Source organism: Eubalaena glacialis, chromosome 17 (assembly GCF_028564815.1).
Source record: "Eubalaena glacialis isolate mEubGla1 chromosome 17, mEubGla1.1.hap2.+ XY, whole genome shotgun sequence".
Classification (NCBI taxonomy): Eukaryota; Metazoa; Chordata; class Mammalia; order Artiodactyla; family Balaenidae; genus Eubalaena; species Eubalaena glacialis.
Window position 1 is genome coordinate 19,155,962 of NC_083732.1, and position 18,609 is coordinate 19,174,570.

Here is an 18,609-nt window from a genome sequence, read left to right on the forward strand (position 1 = left end):
TTTCAACAAAATAATTTTAAAAAAATTTAAAAATGGGCAAAATATTTTCTGTGTTTAACTAGGCTATTTTAATTCACCATTGTTTATGAGATTTATTGTTATTATTGTTGTTGTTATTACATGACCGCATAGTAGCATCTTCTAATGAAAACTCATAAATCTTTATCCTGTTGTTTTGTCTGTAAACCGGGAAGGGAACTTCCCTTCCACCAAAGGCACAGACCCTCCAAGAGGAACCCTAAGTATCTTGGGAAATTGATGCTTTTATGCCCGAGCAACCTCTACTCCATTTACAAAACCGATGAATAATTTGCAATCGACATTTTCCATGACTCATCTTAAATAATCAGGGACTCATATTTGAGATCGTTTTCCCTAAAAAACGTCCAATTGCACCTCCCAGGTGACTTCTGTGCGCAGACGCCCCCCGGGTCTTTGCAGACTCCCCCCCCCCACCCCCCCGCAGCTTTCTCGCCCACGAAACTACACTTCCCAGCGGTCTGTTCGTTCATCTGCGCGAACTCATCTTTCCCGGCTCCGGGTGGCATCCCGGCAAAGCTAAGGGCGCTTTGCAGGGCGCTGTGGCTGGGAGAAGTAAAGGGCGGACAGGCGAGGCCCTCCCGCGCTCGCGCATCCCCGAAATGGCCCGGAGGCAGGACGAGCAGAGAGGGGGAGCGCCCTTGATGGCGGAAGGCAAGTCGGACGCGGAGGTTAAGCTCATTCTGTACCACTGGACGCATTCCTTCAGCTCTCAAAAGGTAAAGGCCTCCGCCGGGCGGGCGGTGCGGATCGGGTTTCAGCACCGGGACAGCTCCCTCTGGGTGTTGCCCGGGTAAGCCGGCCCACTTAGAAACAGGCCTCCGACGCCCTAACCCCGGCGGGCGCTCCCTGAGGGGCGGGGGTGCGCCTTGTAGGGGAGCGGGGAGCATCAGTGTGAGGTGCAAAGGCACTACCAGTCGTGAAATGCGACAAAAAAGCATCGCTTTCGGTATTGGGGCGGGAGGCCTTGTCTCCGGGGCCGTGGAGAGCGAGGCAGAGGGAAGCGCCTTCCTGCACCCACATCATCTAGGGTTCCTTCTTTTACTCTCGGTCGCATTCACTCTCTTCAACAGGCCTAGCCTATCTGTTTCAGGTCTTATTATGGGGAGGACACATCGTAAGGTTTAGAACACCGAGAAAGTAGTAGTGATGAAGAGGGTGACTGTGGACTGAATATAGCCAGAATCCTTTTCATTACTTGATTATCTTTTCTCACCTATAAGAGGAAGACGCTAGAATATATCTCACTTGTTAATTCCAGGAATAGGAATAGTTGAAAAGAATGTTGAAAATATTAATAACTCAGGGAAGCACAAAAGAGCTGCTTGGTGGTATCCAAGGGATGTCATTTAATTAAAAGCCTCCACGCGTTGTGGTAACCAGTGTGAACTCTTCCAGGTGCGCTTGGTAATTGCTGAAAAGGCATTGAAGTGCGAGGAACATGATGTAAGTCTGCCCCTGAGTGAGCACAATGAACCCTGGTTTATGCGTTTGAACTCAACTGGAGAAGTGCCCGTCCTTATCCACGGGGAAAACATTATTTGTGAGGCCACTCAGATCATTGATTATCTTGAACAGACTTTCCTGGATGGTAATGTTAAGGCTATTTGTGATTTCTTGGATTTACTTTCAACACAAATATATGTCTTCCTTCCTCCCTCCCTTCCTTTCCCCCTTCCTTCCTTCCTTTCTTCCTTCCCTCCTTCCTTTTTCCTCCCTTCCTCCCCCCCTTTCCTCCCTTCCTCCCCTCTTTTTGGTTTCATGATGGTGGTTTAGTGCCAACAACCTTTTCCATTTCCATAAGCAGACAAATATAAAATGGGTCAATAGCATAAAGTTTGTATAAGCCATTGCAACTCCATTGAAAAGATTTCATGTAAACTACCAATTTTAATGTTGGAACTTTCCTTTTAAATTCACTTGCAAAAAACCCTGCAGGTGTATGGTTTGTGGTGGTGATTTATTAGCCTTGAAGTCAAATTCATAATATTGATTTTAAATGTACAGTATGAAAATCAGTTTCATTTAGTCTACCAGATGGTTCTACCTTAAAAACAACAGGAGGGAAAAAGAGGAATAAATCTTAGGCAAGGGAGATTAGAATGTTGGTATACTTGGAGATCTTTGCCCTTGTTACCTCTGTATGGTTTGAATTTTATATCTTTTGTGAGGAATTATAGGGCTCAAACTTGTACAGTGCTTTTAAGTAATAATCATTTATTGACAGCCTGTTTTGTGTCAGACATTTTATAATTTCTGTTCTAGTCAGTCTTCAAAAAAAACCAACCTGAGATAGGCATGGTAGACTAATGATTCCCCTTTTGTACATGAGGAAAGAGAAACAGAGGGGTTGCCTAAGGTAACATAGCTATTTTATGGCAGATTAGGGCTGGAATGCAAGCCTTTCAAATCCAAACCTTCCTATTACATGGACCATCTCTCATGGTCATTGCCACTTACACATTGTCTTGCTTCTTCCTAATAACAAGCCTTTGAGGTAAACTGTAGCTTCAGTATTTGCCCAAGATTACACAGCTGATCACTGACAGAACTGAGAGCAGAACAGAGGGCTTTTAGCCATCAGCTAAGTACTCTTCTGAAAAAGAAGATGCACGACGAAATCCAGTTACTCTTCATCTGCCACCAGTTATGTTGATGTGAATTGGGCAAGGTAAAACCAGAATATAACCCCAAATTACTGGAAGCTGAGAAAGGAAATTATAAGGCCCCAAAAAGTCTGAGGTACTTAGAAGAAAGATAGGTATAGGACCTAAATGGGGGCTGGGGGGAGTTTACCCCAGGGAATTAGATTAACAATGGGCTTCCCTTATTCTTAACCCAAGTGTTTAGTTCCCTAAGATTTTGATTGGAGGTGGCCACTGATCTAAACCAAAGGCCACTGATCTAAACTGCTTTTCCATCCATCATTACTTGCTATCCCTTATAAGTCTAAATGCTGGGGACTGCACAGAAAATGGGGGCTAATTGATTTAAGACAATTTTTCTCAATCTTGAGCTTTTTGGAAATGGACAAGTCTGTTGAATAATAATTTGTATTTCTTGGGAGAAGTGATTATAATAATGTGAATAAGACAAAATAATTGCATAAGAATTCTACTTTAAATCATCAAAAACGTTAAAAAGATATAGCAAATGAAAATCATGTTTAAATTTTTGTTAGCATCCCTTGAACTATTACTACCATTCTCCTCCTCCTCTTCCTGACATTATCTCTCCTGTAAGATATTCAGTAATATACAGTGTTACTTTACAGTATAGTAATGTTAATGATTATTAGGCTTCATCAAATTTTTTTTAGGCTTTTTCTTTTTCTTTGACTATATAATAGCAAAACTGAAATGCATTCTGAGTCCTGCTCAAGGTGAATACTGATCTTTTCTTACTACTATTTATTGAATCAGAGGAGAAGGTACTGTGGGCTAAACATTAAGAGGAAAATATGGAAACTAAGGACTTTAATTCTGGTGGTACCAATAGAATAAGTAGACAATCAAGAATTCTAGCTCTTAGTCTGAAGCTGTCGCAAACTGGTTGCATATCCTTGGTGACTTGACTTTTCTGTTTGTCCTCTTGGATTAGGTGATATAGCTTTATCAGTTGCAGAGATAAAGCAAGTCCAATCAACTCTTATTTCACTCTTTCCTGTTTCCCAAGGAGAGTAGTCATTCAACTGGAAAGGGTAAAGGAAGATTAAGATTAAGGGAACTAAAACCCATGGTAGATATGAAGACAGTAAGAAAACAGTTATATAAATGCAGGCTAGTCTAGTCTCCGGATGAAGTTTGTCTCAAAGTGTTAAAATAAAAAACAAACATGTAAGCATTATCACAATGATCACTGAGATAATTTCTATTTATCATTAAGAACTCATGGAGATTAGGACAAGGGCCAGACAAGAGAGAGACAAATGTTACCCCAATTGTTAACGAGGGTGGAGGCTGAATTCTAATCCTTGCTACTTAACACATATTCCATGTACCAGCAGCATTGGTATCACCTTGGAGCTTGTTAGAAATGCAGAATTCTAGACTCTACTGCAAGTCTCTTGAATCAGAATCTGCATTTTAACAAGATTCCCAAGTGATTCATATATACATAAAAGTTTGAGAAACACGACTACAAATTACTGTGCATTAAATAATTGCTTAAGCTTTAAGCAGTGCTATAAATTACTGTCTTTAAGCGTGGCAGAGTTCTAGAATGTGTTGTCAAAAATTTTTTAAGTATATATTTTTTGAGTATCTCGATGAAAAGGAACCAGCTTAAGTTTTACATTACTGGAGAATGTCTTTAACACTTTAAAAAGTGAATCTATTAGGTGCTGGGCATAATTCTAGATACAGTGTATCTTGATTTAAGCAGAGCATTTGAGATTAAGTCATATGACACCCCTGTGGAACGAAGGAGCATATATGGCTAGACGAAAGTAATGCACATTTTCCGATGAATAAACCACCATAATGAAGAATATTCATTTATGAATTTCTTATACCATGTTGCTTGTTTAGCTATATTCTCTCATTTCACTTATCCTATGATAATTTTATCACACTTTAATTATTTCAACTACTTGTAGACCACTGTAAGTACCGTGAGGTCAGAGACAGTGCCTGTTTCATTAACAACTGTATTCCCGGTGCCTGGTATGGTGACTGTTCTTTAATGGGAGCTTAATAAATACTTTTGAATGATTAAAATGAATGAGTCATTGAAAACAGATGTCAGCCTGGACAGGGGTCTCTACTGGTGTTCTTTTAGGCTTCTATTCTCTGACTGAGTCTAACAATTCCATAAATGATTTGAATAAAGACATCGAAGAAACACTATTATACTTGCGGATGTGTAAGCTGTGATAGTTAAAATGATGACTAGCTTATGAAATGCTTCTCATGGAACAATAAAATGGAACAATAACTAAGATAAAGTTTAACAAGGCTAAAAGTAGTATATGAATTTTGTTTTAAAAAATCAGCTGCATTAATGAAGGATGGGAGACCTGGCCTGCTAATAAGTTACCAACAAAAGCCAACAATGAAATAAAAGACTAGTGTGATTTCAAGTTGTTTCAGAAGTATAGATTCTGTCTAGAACATGGCAAATTGTGACCTTCTATATTTGAACTGGTTGGAACATGCAGCATTTTGACCAATTATGGATGGAACTTTGAGGAAAGGTGACAAATTAGAATGATAATGAGTGAATGGATTTCATGAGGTGTACAGTTGCCCATGGTTATATAAGAGACTTTAATTAAGTGTATCCATTCATCTAAAGAACAGAGTGTAGTCAACTGGCATCTCCTTTGCTCTTATTTGCTATTCTTTATTAGTCTATCAACTGGGGATTGTACTAAAAATGATGGCTTGCTGACCTGTACACCTTTCTCAACCTTTCTGTGTAATCAGTATTTACATATTTACATCCTTTTGGTATATCATAATCTCTTTTAGTGAACTGTAACTTGGCCACTAAATAATAAAAAAAAGTGAGCATGTAATCTCCAGATTATCTGGAAAATTAAAAATGTAAATTGCTAGGAATCTGGCATCCCAATTAAATTCAGATTTTTAGAAGTAAAAAAAAAAGGAGAGGGCTTCCCTGGTGGCGCAGTGGTTGAGAATCTGCCTGCCAATGCAGGGGACACAGGTTCGAGCCCTGGTCTGGGAGGATCCCACATGCCGCTGAGCAACTGGGCCCGTGAGCCACAACTACTGAGCCTGCGCGTCTGGAGCCTGTGCTCCGCAACAAGAGAGGCCGCGATAGTGAGAGGCCCACGCACTGCGATGAAGAGTGGCCCCCGCTTGCCACAACTAGAGAAAGCCCTCGCACAGAAACGAAGACCCAACACAGCCATAAATAAATAAATAAATAAATTAATTAATTAATTAAAAAAAAAAAAGTCCACATCAAAAAAAAAACCTAAAAAAAAAAAAAAAAGAGAGCATGAAATAACTACAAAATACTAGAATATATACTGTTTATTACTGCCAAATAACTCAGTGGTAACCTGGAATCAAGGATGTCATATGGTGAATATTGAATTTTGGTAATTTAATATGTTTTATAACAGTTCTCTGAAGACTATGTCCCATGTCTTATGTCTAGATATGTCATTTTAAGTATTCTTAGGAAAAGAATTTGGTTTGGAAATAATCCAAGTATTCTGGTGTATATTAAAGTATCACATACTAAGTCTGATTAGGAAATATAAATTATTTTATAAATACAGTTTTATCAATATATATTGCAAATCAACTCAGATTTTAAAGATAATATTCATTCTGAAATTACTGTTATATTAAAAATATAGTTATTTATGTAAGGAATTTTCAATTATTGTTAAGGTCATAGAATAAATAATTTTATATCTGTTAGTAAAAGGGTCTCATATATAGTTGAATAACATTATACACTTTTTCGCACATCTACTGAAATTGCAGGTTAGCACAAAGGATTGTAACTGAGTGCAGAGAAAATATGGTAAGGAAAAGAAAATGAGTCTTTAAAACTCATGATTATGACAATAAATGGTTTTAAAAAGTCATTTTTAAAAAGACTTTCTCTGCTTTGTTCAATTTTAGTGAACAGGACGGGGTGTTAAAATTACAGAAGTCCTAGTTCTATATTATGTGTATACAATAATTGGAACAAACTATCTGATCAAGGAATTTTTGCCCCCCAATTATGAATGTTCCTATAAAAGTTTTAAATATACTACCAATTAAATAAAAAGTAGTTAAACATTTAAGGTATAAAATGTATTGACTATCTTGCTACAAATTTGGCTCTGTCTCAGAAAATTCTGGATGTGTATAATGAACTTGTGTAATTTGACATCGTGTTTTTTCTCATCTGTGTTTAGATTTGATCTTTTTAGTTCTGAAGTTATGACAGCCTTGAACTGTAGTCAGTTTGTAGTATATCTTTTGCTTCAGGTCATAATTTAATTGTTTACCATTATTATTATATTTTTAATAGCCTGTGTATGACTAGTTGAAGGGTACAATTTTGTTCAGCTACATGCTGCATATTATCTTACGTACCAATGTCATCACTAAGTGATCTAAGTAAAATAAAAAATCGGCAAAGAGATAGAGATAGAAATGAAGTCTAATCTATTCTCATTGAAGGAAGACCTGACAATTATTCAACTAGACCTAGGGGGTGTCTTTCTAGAAAACAGTCATAATAATGCCTCCTTTATCTGCCATCACTGGGGAGTGTAGGAAATCAAAGCAGCCAATTTAGGAAAATAATTAAAACGTATGCCTTTAAGCCCCTAGATTCTTTTTAGTTTTTGCTGTTGGGGAAACTGAATGTAAATTTTTTAATGGCTCAGGGCCACTGTTATTCTACCCAACAATACAGGGACTTGAGAATATATGGAGCTGTTGGTCCCCATTAAATGGTTACAGAATGCTTTTATTGTTTCTTTCTGATTTACAATTTTGTTCTTTTGTTTTCTCTCTTTGTTGCTTATCACATCTTTCTGCTTTATGTCCATCTGCCTGTTTCTAATTTGCTGCCTAAATTTAGGTGCAGTACAAGACCTGCCTTTGTCCCTACTCAGTTCTACAACGTCAGGTCTTATGCCAATGTACTTACTTATTCTTCCAGCTTAGTCACTAATCCTGGCTTCCACTACTGCAACCTTCCACCCCAATGAAGAGTCCCCAGAATTATTCTTATTGCCTGTTTCTCAAACCCTGTAACCCTTCTATTGCTTTCTCACTCCTGATTGAGGTAGAATACCAAGAAAAGATTTTCTCTTTTTAGTATCGTAACAAAAATGCTTTATGGAAGGACTGGAAAATAAAATGAGAATGAGAGGGAAGATTTTCTGTATAATTCAAAGGAAATTCCCAGTTGTCTTTTGAAAAACTCTCTTTCCAGAGGCACTGGACACTTTTGTGTTCTGGTGTCAGGAGGATGCTGGTGGCACATTGGATGTGTGATACTGGACAGGGTGTCCTTGAAGAGAGAAAGTGAGCTTGGAAAAGAACATGGGTTCAGTGGGTATCTGATGCTCTGCCTGACAAAGTGTTTTAGGAGATAGTTATATAGTAATGGAGCACTGAGTAGAAGATTACTTTCGTGCATTCAAATCTTTGGATTCAGACTTGGCCAGATGGACCTTCCCCAGAAAGCAAATGGATGTTGTTTTTCCTGCTTTTATTCTCTTTCCCAGGAAGGAAGTCGTATGCTCTTCTGAAGACAAGCCCCCGGCCTGGCACAAGAAAGCAGCCAGAGCCAGTAGCTATAAATTTAACCACTTGAGAGGCATTTTAAAATGCTGTATCATTTATGGTTATTAACCTGTGGTTCTTGGGCCCCCCCAGAACAGTGGTTCTTAAACATTTTGGTTTCAAGGCCCCTTTGTCTTAAAAGTTAATGAGGACACTTGAGAGCTTTTGTTTATGTGTTCTATCAATATCTATCAAACTAGAAATTAAAATTGAGAAAAGTTTAAAATACAAGAATATACAACCCCACATTCCATTAACTGTCAGAGTGATGGAGTTATCACATGTTGTATAGGCTCTGGAAAATATCGTCGTACACTCAAGAGAGAATAAGAGTGAAAAAGCAATTAACATCTTAGTATTACTATAAAAATAGCTTTGACTTGTAGACCCCCTGAGAGTGTCTTCAGGAAGCCCAGGGGTTTTCAGACCATACTCTGAGAACTTTTACTGCTAGTGGTCTGTGAATAGAATTCAGGACATTTGATATCTTAGAGGGGAAAAAATTACATCTTTATTTTTCACTAATTTCAAACAGAAATTTATCATTTCCTTTCATTTCCAATGTAGGCATAATCCAAAGCAATATCAGGAGTGCCTGTGACTTTGTTCGTATGTTCATGTGACTGTGATGTGTTCATAGCATATCAAGTTATTGCAGATATCTTAAAATATCACTTATGCCCATCACTACTTTGAAATTATGGTAGTTATTAGACCTGCTGCTAGCTTTTGTTAGTGTATTGATAAAAAGACACCCATATTAGTATTTTATAATTTAAAATTACTTTGATAGCTTATTTTAATATAATCAATTTCCTTTGCAATCCCATGTCTTGTATTTTATGCATTTAAGAACATTATTTTGAGAAGAGGTCAGTGGCACACAAAAGGTTAAGAACTCTTTAGAATTTCAAGGACCTTAGAAGGCCTCCAGTCTATTATCCTCATGGGAATGTTTACCATGCATTGCTTGGGATCCTGGTGATATTCTCAGATCCTGAAAAGTCAGCAAGGAAGTGTGCTCTAGTTGGGCAAATTCACGGTTGACGAGCAGAATGTAGCTGACACTTCATTCTTGGTCATTCTAATGCAGACTTCAGAATTGGACTCCCAGCAGGGAATTAGACATTTGCCCACTGGTTTGAGGAGTAATCCATATTCTTTTTTCTTAGAGAGTCAGAAATAGCCTGTTGGCTTAAAATCTTGTACTACTTGGTCTGGCATTATGAGATCTTGCCTGAAATCTTGCTCTGCAACCAACTCTGAATTGTCAATGCTTATGAATGAGTGTGCGATGCTCAAAAGGATTCTAAATTAAATAAATAACTCAAACTAAACGAATAAGTGAATAAGCAAAAAATAAATGAATAGAGTTGAGGTCGTTCTTTTCACCTGTTAGATTAATAAGCTTGTTGGCATTTTTTTTAGGGGAAGTTTGAGAGTCAGAAGTGGGAATAGATTCTGTAGGGACTTAGCCCTGACCTTTGGATCACATGGTTCATTTTTATTCTTCTTGAATAGTCTCTGAGAAGTAAACCCTTTGAAGATGTTACGATGATGTAATAAAACAGAGCACTGCATTAGGAGTTAATGACTTTGGTTCTTGGTCTGCCTCTAATTAGCTGTGGGATCTTGGGAGAATGTCTCAGCCTATATATCTCAGTGTCCTCATTAACTGCTACAGAGCTTCTGCAGCTCAAATATTCTATAATAACTAGCAATTTGGGAATATATTAATTCATTAATTGAAATTTATTCAACACCTACTATGAGCCAAACATTATATTGGGCACTGGGATTCAACAAAGAACAATACATGGTCCCTGCCCTTAAGGAGTCTATAGTCTAGAGTTTAACCAGCAAATGAAGATTTATGTAGAATGCACTTTCCAGAGATAAAATATTAGAAATTGCTGGTGAATTCCATGAAGATTATCAATTCCCATTCGCATAGCATCAATGGGGTCACTCTTGGTATTAACTGGAACCTGGGAAGGTGTGGTCCCTGATCATCTTTCCATAATGAGCCTTCATTCACTTAACCAACATTTACCAAGGGCCTAAAATGTATGAGACACTATGCTAGACTCCGGATCATACGTTCCTTGCCCTGAAGGGGTTTATGGGGCAAAAAGATACAAACAACTAATTAAGGTGCTAAGGGCTATAATGGAGTATGTACAGAGTATTCTGCATGTACAGAGGAAGGCACACTTGACTTAGTCAGATGTTGGTAGTTGTGGAAGGTTGGGGAAATTTCCGCAGAGGAGTTGGCATAAAAAACTAGACCTTGAGAGTAGTGATTTGCAAGGTGGAGAAGTGTGATCATGGTTTGGGAATCTGGTCTGGTACTCAGTCCAATTCAAATTTTGAATGTCTGGGCTGGAGAGATATCATCCTTTAAATCCCTTCATATAATACTGAAAATGTTAATGTTGAGGGGCTGGAGTTTTTGTGTCTTGCTTTTGGATGTAACATCTTGTTTGTAACTTTTCCTTCAATGTTTGTGTATGTGTTTGTGTGTGTATTTTAGGAAAAACACCCAGGTTAATGCCTGATAAAGGAAGCATGTATTACCCACGGGTACAACATTATCGAGAACTACTTGACTCCTTGCCCATGGATGCCTATACACACGGCTGCATTTTACATCCTGAGCTGACTGTGGACTCCATGATCCCAGCTTATGCAACAACAAGGATTCGCAGTATGTAAAGATCTTAAAGACCTGGAATTCTGTCTCAAGTTTCTTTTAATTCATTTTTGAGACCTAGCACACCTCAGGAAGACTTGGGGGCAGGGTTGTTGAGTTTGCTTCATGGACGTGCGTGTTATATATCGATCCACGCACCAGTCAGATGAATCTGTGCTTCAGCTGTTCAGCTGGATATTTATTGTCTACAGGACCTGATTTTCCAGCTCTTGGCCTTGAGGGCCAAGCTTAAATAAAACTCAGAAGAGTGGCCTGTGGAAAAGTAGAGAACATAACATGTTCTCAAGGACAAAAGGACTAGGAATAAGGAAAGCTGGGATCTGCTGGGAGTTATGGGTGACTGAGTTCACACTTCTGGTCCTTAATTTTTGTTTCATTATGTGAAGAGCTGGGCTACAGGCTGTCTAGCCATTACTCTTCCTCTGAGTTTAGTGATCGGAGATTCACTGAGGTTGAGCTGTGACCTCCAGCTCTCTCCTTCCTCCTGCCCTGAGGATAGGGAAGGGTCAGGAGCGGGAGAAGGTGTGCTCCATGGCCCAGGGGATTGGATGGGATGGGATGGGAAGGGAAGGAAAGGGAAGGGGCTGTGATCAGACCAGGGGTGTTTGACCAGGAACACTCACACCCAGAGCTTCAATTCCAGAAAGCACGTTCTTTCTGTTACATCCTACCTCGCCTTTACAGTTCTCTTCCTTACGCTATTTTACTTTCTTTTCGATACCCTCCTCCTCACTCCTCTCCTCTTGCCTTCCCTGCCCTGCTCTCCCTCCGTCCATTTTTCTCCTCTCTCTTCCAGCTTCTCATCTTCCTCTTGTTCCACCTCCTTCTCCTCAGAAATACTCATTATATGGTTTGAAACCAGTGTTCTGACTATATTTACCTAGAGTAAGTATTTCTCTAAATAAGGCTTTTTCCTTCCCTTTACATAGAAATTTATCACAGAAAACTTGGAAGGTATTGAAAGGTAGAACTACCTTGCTCAAGCACTTACGATGTGCTGGGCTTTGCGTTCAATGCTTTTCCACGGTGCCTCCCGTTTCATTCGCAGCCTGTGTGGCAGATACTCTGAGAGCTCCATTTTATTTTATTATTTATTTATTTACCCAGATTCTATTTTTATTTCCTGGGAATTGTTAACGGGCTTTGCCGTGACAAGGTTGTACGGGTCTTTCTCTCTAGCAGCTCCCACCTACTGAGATAAGCGGCAGGGTCCTTTGATGCAGAGGAGCGATGCAGAGGTAGAAACCCCCTTTTAAGAGGATAATGAAAGGATCAAGATGGGTGTTTAGTTTTCTTCTTTTCCTGATTCATTCTTCTTAGTAATATAATAGCTGAAAGGTCACCCTTATAGTTCAGGAAAGTCAGAATGTTACAAGTGAGAGAGGATCTTAAGAAAAAGAGCGTAGCGTCACCAGGAAGAAAAGAACAACTGGTTGCTCCAGTGTGTGTGTGTTTGTGTTTGTGTGTGTGTGTGTGTGAGAGAGAGAGGGGGACAACATGTGTGCGTAGGGGGTCTCATGCATTAAACATTTTTTTTTTTTTTTAACAGAGTGCAGTATTTATTTATTTAGACTTTGTCTGTAGTGTTTTTTTTTTTTTTTAACAGCTTTATTGGAGTATAATTGCTTTACAATGGTGTGTTAGTTTCTGCTATATAACAAAGTGAATCAGCTATACATATACATATATCCCCATATCTCCTCCTTCTTGCGTCTCCCTCCCACCCTCCCTATCTTACCCCTCTAGGTGGTCACAAAGCACCGGATAGTTCCATTTTAAAAGTGAGGAAACTGCGGCACACAGAGGGGGGGGGAGTCTGAGGCAGAGGAAGGGCATGACCCCCAGGGCTTGTGCTCTTACCATTGAGTTTCCCTGCTTTTCTTTGTTTCTTGTATGGAAGGGAGGAAATAATTTTCTGTTTCAAAAATGATTTTGTCATCAGGCCAAATTGGTAACACAGAGTCTGAACTGAAAAAACTTGCTGAAGAAAACCCAGATTTACAAGAGGCGTACATTGCAAAACAGAAGCGACTTCAAGTAAGTAAACCAGGCTGTCCTCAATTGACATCCGCTGTTTGTATTAAATGTTCTACTTTTTGTACAGTATCACTATTTTTTAGAATATCTTCTATTAAATATCGCAAGTCACCAGAACACATGTTACCTTCGGCTTATGCTCTGCTTTTAGAAAGAATTTTTCTTTATTAGATTTGATATTCAGACCTAACGACAATTGGCTTAAAAAGCAGTCATTGCTCATGCTGGTTGCCAAGGAAACTTATAAAATGTAAAAGCAAGTTAATAAAATATTCTAGGAATCTGTCATTTCAGGTATTTTTCCACTTTGAGGCAGCTAGACCTCTGTCTATGACTTTTTTATACCAATAAAGCTACCGGCGAGTTTTTTTTTTTTTAATATATGTACCCCCCATGCCTTTCAGTTTTTTCCTTTGTACCTTTTGATCCCCTTCACCCATTTCTCCAACCCCTCACCCCCCTGCCTCTGGCAACCACCAGTCTGTTCTCTGCATCTATGAGCTTGGTTATTTGTTTGTTTTTAGATTCCACCAATAAGAGAGACCATATGGGATTTGTCTTTCTCTGCTTGACTTATTTCACTTAGCGTAATGCCCTCAAGGTCCATCCACATTGTTGCAAATGGCAAAATTTCAGTCTTTTAATAGCTGAAAAATATTCCATTCTATATATACAAATCACAATTTTTTAATCCCTTCATCTATTGATGAACACTTAGGTTGTTTCCATGTTTTGGCTATTGTAAATAATATTGCAATGAACATAGGAGTGCAGATATCTTTTGAGTTAGTGTTTTTGTTTTTCTTTGGCTAAATACCCAGAAGTAGAATTGCTGGATTATATGTTAGTTCTATTTTTAATTTTTTTGAGGAACCTCCATACTATTTTCCATGGTGGCTGCACCAATTTACATTCCCACCAACAGAACACAAGTGTTCCCCCATTCTCCACATCCTTGTCAACACTTGTGATTTCTTGACTTTTTGATAATAGCCATTCTAACAGGGGTGAGGTGATATCTTATTGTGGTTTTGATTTGTTTTCCCTGATGATTTACAATGTTGAGCATCTTTTCATGTACCTATTGGCCATTGTATGTCTTCTTTGGAAAAATGTCTATCCAGATCTTCTGCCCATTTTTAAATTGGATTGTTTGTTTGTTTGCTATTGAGTTATAGGAGCTCTTTATAGATTGTGAATATTAGCCCCTTCTCAGATATATGATTTTTAAGTATTGGCTCCCACTTAGCACGTTGCCTTTTCGTTTTGTCGATGGGTTCCTTTACTGTGCAGAAAGAAGCTTTTTAGTTTAATGTAGTCACACTTGTTTATTTTTGCTTTTGTTGCTTTTGCTTCTGGTGTCAGATTAAAAAAATCATTGCCAAGACCAAGTCAGTGAGCTGACCGCCTGTGTTTTCTTCTAGGAGTTTTATGGTTTCGGGACTTACTTTCAAGTCTTAAATCCATTTTGAATTCATCCATTTTGATGTGTCTGCCTCCCGAGGAGCAGGTCTTTGCTTCATCAGTTAGTGTCAGCCTTTCTCTTTCTGGTGATTCTTTCCTCCAACAAACTGTGTAAGCTTCTCCCATGTTGAAAATCTAGCAAACGTCAGCACTCCCAATCCCCCCTCTACTTCCCAGCCTCCTTTATCCTACCTGAGCGAAATAAATGAGCTTCTCAAGAGAAACGCCTGCACACACAGCACTCCTTACTCTCCACCTGTTCTTTACCTCACTGCATTCAGAGTCCTCTCTCATCTCTGAGCCCTCAGTTATTCATTTGTTGAAGGCTGCTGACGTTCCATTCTGGAGTTGGGCATGAGAGGAGTCTCTTTGTGCCCCTCATATCCTTTGCCCTCTCTGATCATTTGGTTCCACAGGAGTTGCCAGTGAACAGTGGGTCTGACCCCTGGGATATTTTCACAGCCAGGGCATCTTCTGTCAGGTTTGCTTTTGCTTCAACAAAGTTATTCTATTTCTTCTCATTGTCTAGAATAAACAGGCTCCAACTCTGTAAGAGTTTGTATCTGCTCTGCTCTACACGGATTATTTTTACAGGCATAAATAACCTATAAGTTATTTTTGTTAATTAGTCAAAGCTCCTTGACCACGACAATGTCAAATACTTGAAGAAAATTCTTGATGAATTGGAGAAAGTCTTGGATCAGGTTGAAACTGAGTTGCAAAGAAGAAATGAAGAAACCCCAGGTAGGTTCTCATTTGTGTCCTTTTTCTCTTTTTCTGGACATCAGGAGTATTTATGGGAACATTTTTAGGTTTCAGCAAAAACGTTCTGTAATCTGTTTTTAATTGTTAGTACTCATGGGGCGTTTAAATTATGATAGCAACAATAATAGGTGTCAGATTCAGCAACACCCAGGTGTCTAATTGTAACTCTGCATCTATGTGAAATATGACTGGTGAAGGAGTTTTCTGCACAATTTAAGTTATGCTTCGTAGATTCCTACCTGGCCTGTTTCACAAATTTTAATTAAAGTAGTTAGTTTGGTTGAATAACCTGAGTACCTGCTTGAATGCTCCCTCTAGATTTTTCCTTAGGCAGGGAGAAAAACTGTAAATTGGAGTAAAGTATAACATGGGAGCCAGCCTGTGTGTATGTGCAGGCTGGCTGGTGAGTATCCATCTGCTGTACCTGTGAACCTGGCTTCACGATGAAGCCCAGGTGCACACGTATGGACCATTTGCACTATTCTGATTGACAACAAAGTTAAAGACCATTTTACCTGAAACTTCCTTCACAGTAGGGACTTTCTTCTGTTTTAAATAAGTAACTAAAAGCGGCAACTACTGAGTGACGTATGGATTTTCCTAAAATACACCTGTCATTTTCTTAACGCAGAAGGAAATATCTGTTAACTCCTTTGGCTTGGAGGCTCTCAGCTCCTCAAAATGATAGACAGGCTTTGAGCTCAAGTGGCTCTAGTGGCACCTAGGGACCCAGGTGCCTGACAGATGTCAGTCAAGCAAGTCTCCCTTAGCTTGGGATACATTTGCATGGACTTTTTTTTTTTTTAAAGCATAGAATTACTTGCTGAGTATTGTCAAGAAAATGTAGCATGGCCTTCATCTTTTGCTACACTCACCCTTGCCGTCAAGACTAAGACCAAAGATGCCAACCAAAGTCTATCTGTACAGTGCTTGCCCCTTATCCTCCATGTTCCTTTCTCTAATCAGAAGAGGGCCGCCAGCCATGGCTCTGCGGGGAATCCTTCACCTTGGCTGACATCTCGCTTGCTGTTACACTGCATCGACTGAAGTTCCTGGGGTTTGCGAGGAGAAACTGGGGAAATGGAAAGCGACCGAACTTGGAAACCTATTATGAGCGTGTCTTGAAGAGAAAAACATTTAACAAGGTTTTAGGACATGTCAACAATATATTAATCTCTGCGGTGTTGCCAACCGCATTCCGGGTGGCCAAGAAAAGGGCCCCAAAAGTTCTTGGCACCATCCTTGTGGTTGGTTTTCTTGCAGGAATGGGATATTTTGCTTTTATGCTTTTCAGAAAGAGACTTGGCAGCATGATATTAGTGCTCAGACCCAGACCAAATTATTTCTAGGCTTGTGGGGATCTAGTGGCGGCAACTCATCTAGCCATTCAACTAGATCCTTCTCCACTCTTCCAGGTCCAGTGAACAATGACCCTGGGCAGCTAGTAAAAAGCATAATTTACTTTACTCTTTGGCTAGTTTATGCAGGGAGAGGAGGCAATGAAGATGTCTTTGTGGGCTGGTAACTTTGAGAGGACTTATTTGCAAACCTGAACTAATTCATCCTTAAAACATGTGCAAAGTCAAGATATGTGAATGCTGACAGGTAGAGAATAGACCTTTTGCTCAAAATGTCAGTTCAAGTTCTGGGTTATTTTGGGGGAGAAGTTTATTATTATGAGCAGACAGTAATAATAACCTATGATTGCCTGTAGCTCTTCATCTGAGACTATCTGGGTGTGTTGAGTGTTGAATAGTTAGCAGTATTTTCTCCTGGAATTCAGAAATCATCTTTGTTACTCAAGACAGGAATTCAGATAGCAGCAGGGCACAGCAGTGCTTCATACTCTCACTGTTAGCTTTAGGCAGAAATAAGGGAGGCAAAGGGACAAAGAAGGGGGAAAAGGGAGAATGAAGTCTATATAATGATGACAATAGAATGCAACTTCCAGGTGCCTCCCATGCCACTCATGGCTGCCTGTCCCCTTAGTAAACATTATATTTGACTACTTGTGGCTACAGCCCATGCATCCTCCTGTAACTGAGGACCTTGGAAAAAGAGGACTGAGGAGTTACTGGGGGGAGTTGGCTGGAGAAAACCCTGGGCTTTATACTTATAGCACCTCATCTGACCTTAGTGTTAATTTTAAATGCACATAAATCACAGTCACTAATTTATTAAAATTAACTGCTTACCTACTTGGCCATGAGATGCCTACTGGAACATGTCTGACTAGCATTGACATGAAACTCGTAAATTTCCTCATGGTTCCCCAATTCAAAGGTGCCTGTGAGATATCACTCCCGTGGACTGTTATGAACAGTCACTGGGAGTCTTGGTCTCTCCAGCCCTTTTGTGCCCACAGGTGGCATTTAGGTGAATGTCCAGGTAACTGCTAGCATGGCATGTGGCTGAGGAGTGGGTATTTTGTTGACCTGGGAGTGTTAAATAGGCTCATTCTGCATTTAGGGAGGCTGGTGTGTTAATGCAAAAACTGTTGTCTAAACCTTGCATGTATTTATTGTCATCAACAAAGCCTTAAAAGGTTACAGAGAAGGAGAAAATCTAGTCTTGATCCTTGGCAATTAATTTAGGGGAGATGAAATAAGTCGATAGATAGTGATTCCACCTATATTCCTTCATGTATGTCTGGGCACTGTAAGGGGTGCCTCAGTCCCTCTGGAAGGGAAAAATCCCTGTGTGTCCCATGAACAATAATGGAACTGCAAGATACAGTTTGTGCCCAGGAAGAATCTTTCCTGGTGACAGGAAGGTGGAGTTTCTCTGGAGTTGGCCAGAAAGGTGTGGGGAGCAGTGTTAGGTGTGATGGGAAGTATGTATGGGGAATGGTGAGCTAAGGTTCCAGCGAACAGCAGAAGCTTGCTTGGACTGCCTCAGATGGGCTGTGCAGATGGCCAAAGAATGTACCTACCAACTTTTTCATTAACAGGAAACAGTCATACCTACTAAACAATGACTTTTTGATGGTAAAATGATTCTATAATTCATGAATCAGTTGTGTTAGAAAATATTGTTGAACTGGATACTCTCTGTTTCCAAAAAATTAATAACGTCTCCAGTGTAAACTCAATCCAATAATAATTAACAGACTGGCAGCTTTTATAATGTCTTGATTTTGAACCTCAGTGCATTGTTGTATAGAGTGTCTGAATTTGTTGCTGGGACATTCCAAATCATGTATTCATAAAAGAGCCACAAAACTGATTATTCAGTAGGTCAGAGTGTTTCAGAGTTCTTTATGTCATCCTTTTATGAGCAAGAACTCAGACATGAAGAAATTGAAATTGGATTTTTACAAAAATC

General features: G+C 39.4%; 1 protein-coding gene across 2 annotated transcripts; it reads left to right on the forward strand.

The window, feature by feature from the left end:
• The first annotated feature begins 641 nt into the window (after nucleotides 1–641).
• GDAP1 (ganglioside induced differentiation associated protein 1) lies at nucleotides 642–16,634 on the forward strand. 2 transcript variants are annotated; one of them, XM_061171750.1, is made up of 6 exons: nucleotides 642–758; nucleotides 1,438–1,630; nucleotides 10,840–11,013; nucleotides 12,962–13,056; nucleotides 15,150–15,264; nucleotides 16,252–16,634. In XM_061171750.1, the coding sequence occupies exons 1-6, from the start codon at nucleotides 642–644 to the stop codon at nucleotides 16,632–16,634; spliced, it is 1,077 nt and encodes a 358-aa protein (XP_061027733.1). The 2 variants fall into 2 exon arrangements, with proteins under 2 accessions (XP_061027733.1, XP_061027734.1); XM_061171751.1 differs by lacking the exon at nucleotides 10,840–11,013.
• Nucleotides 16,635–18,609: the final 1,975 nt, after the last annotated feature.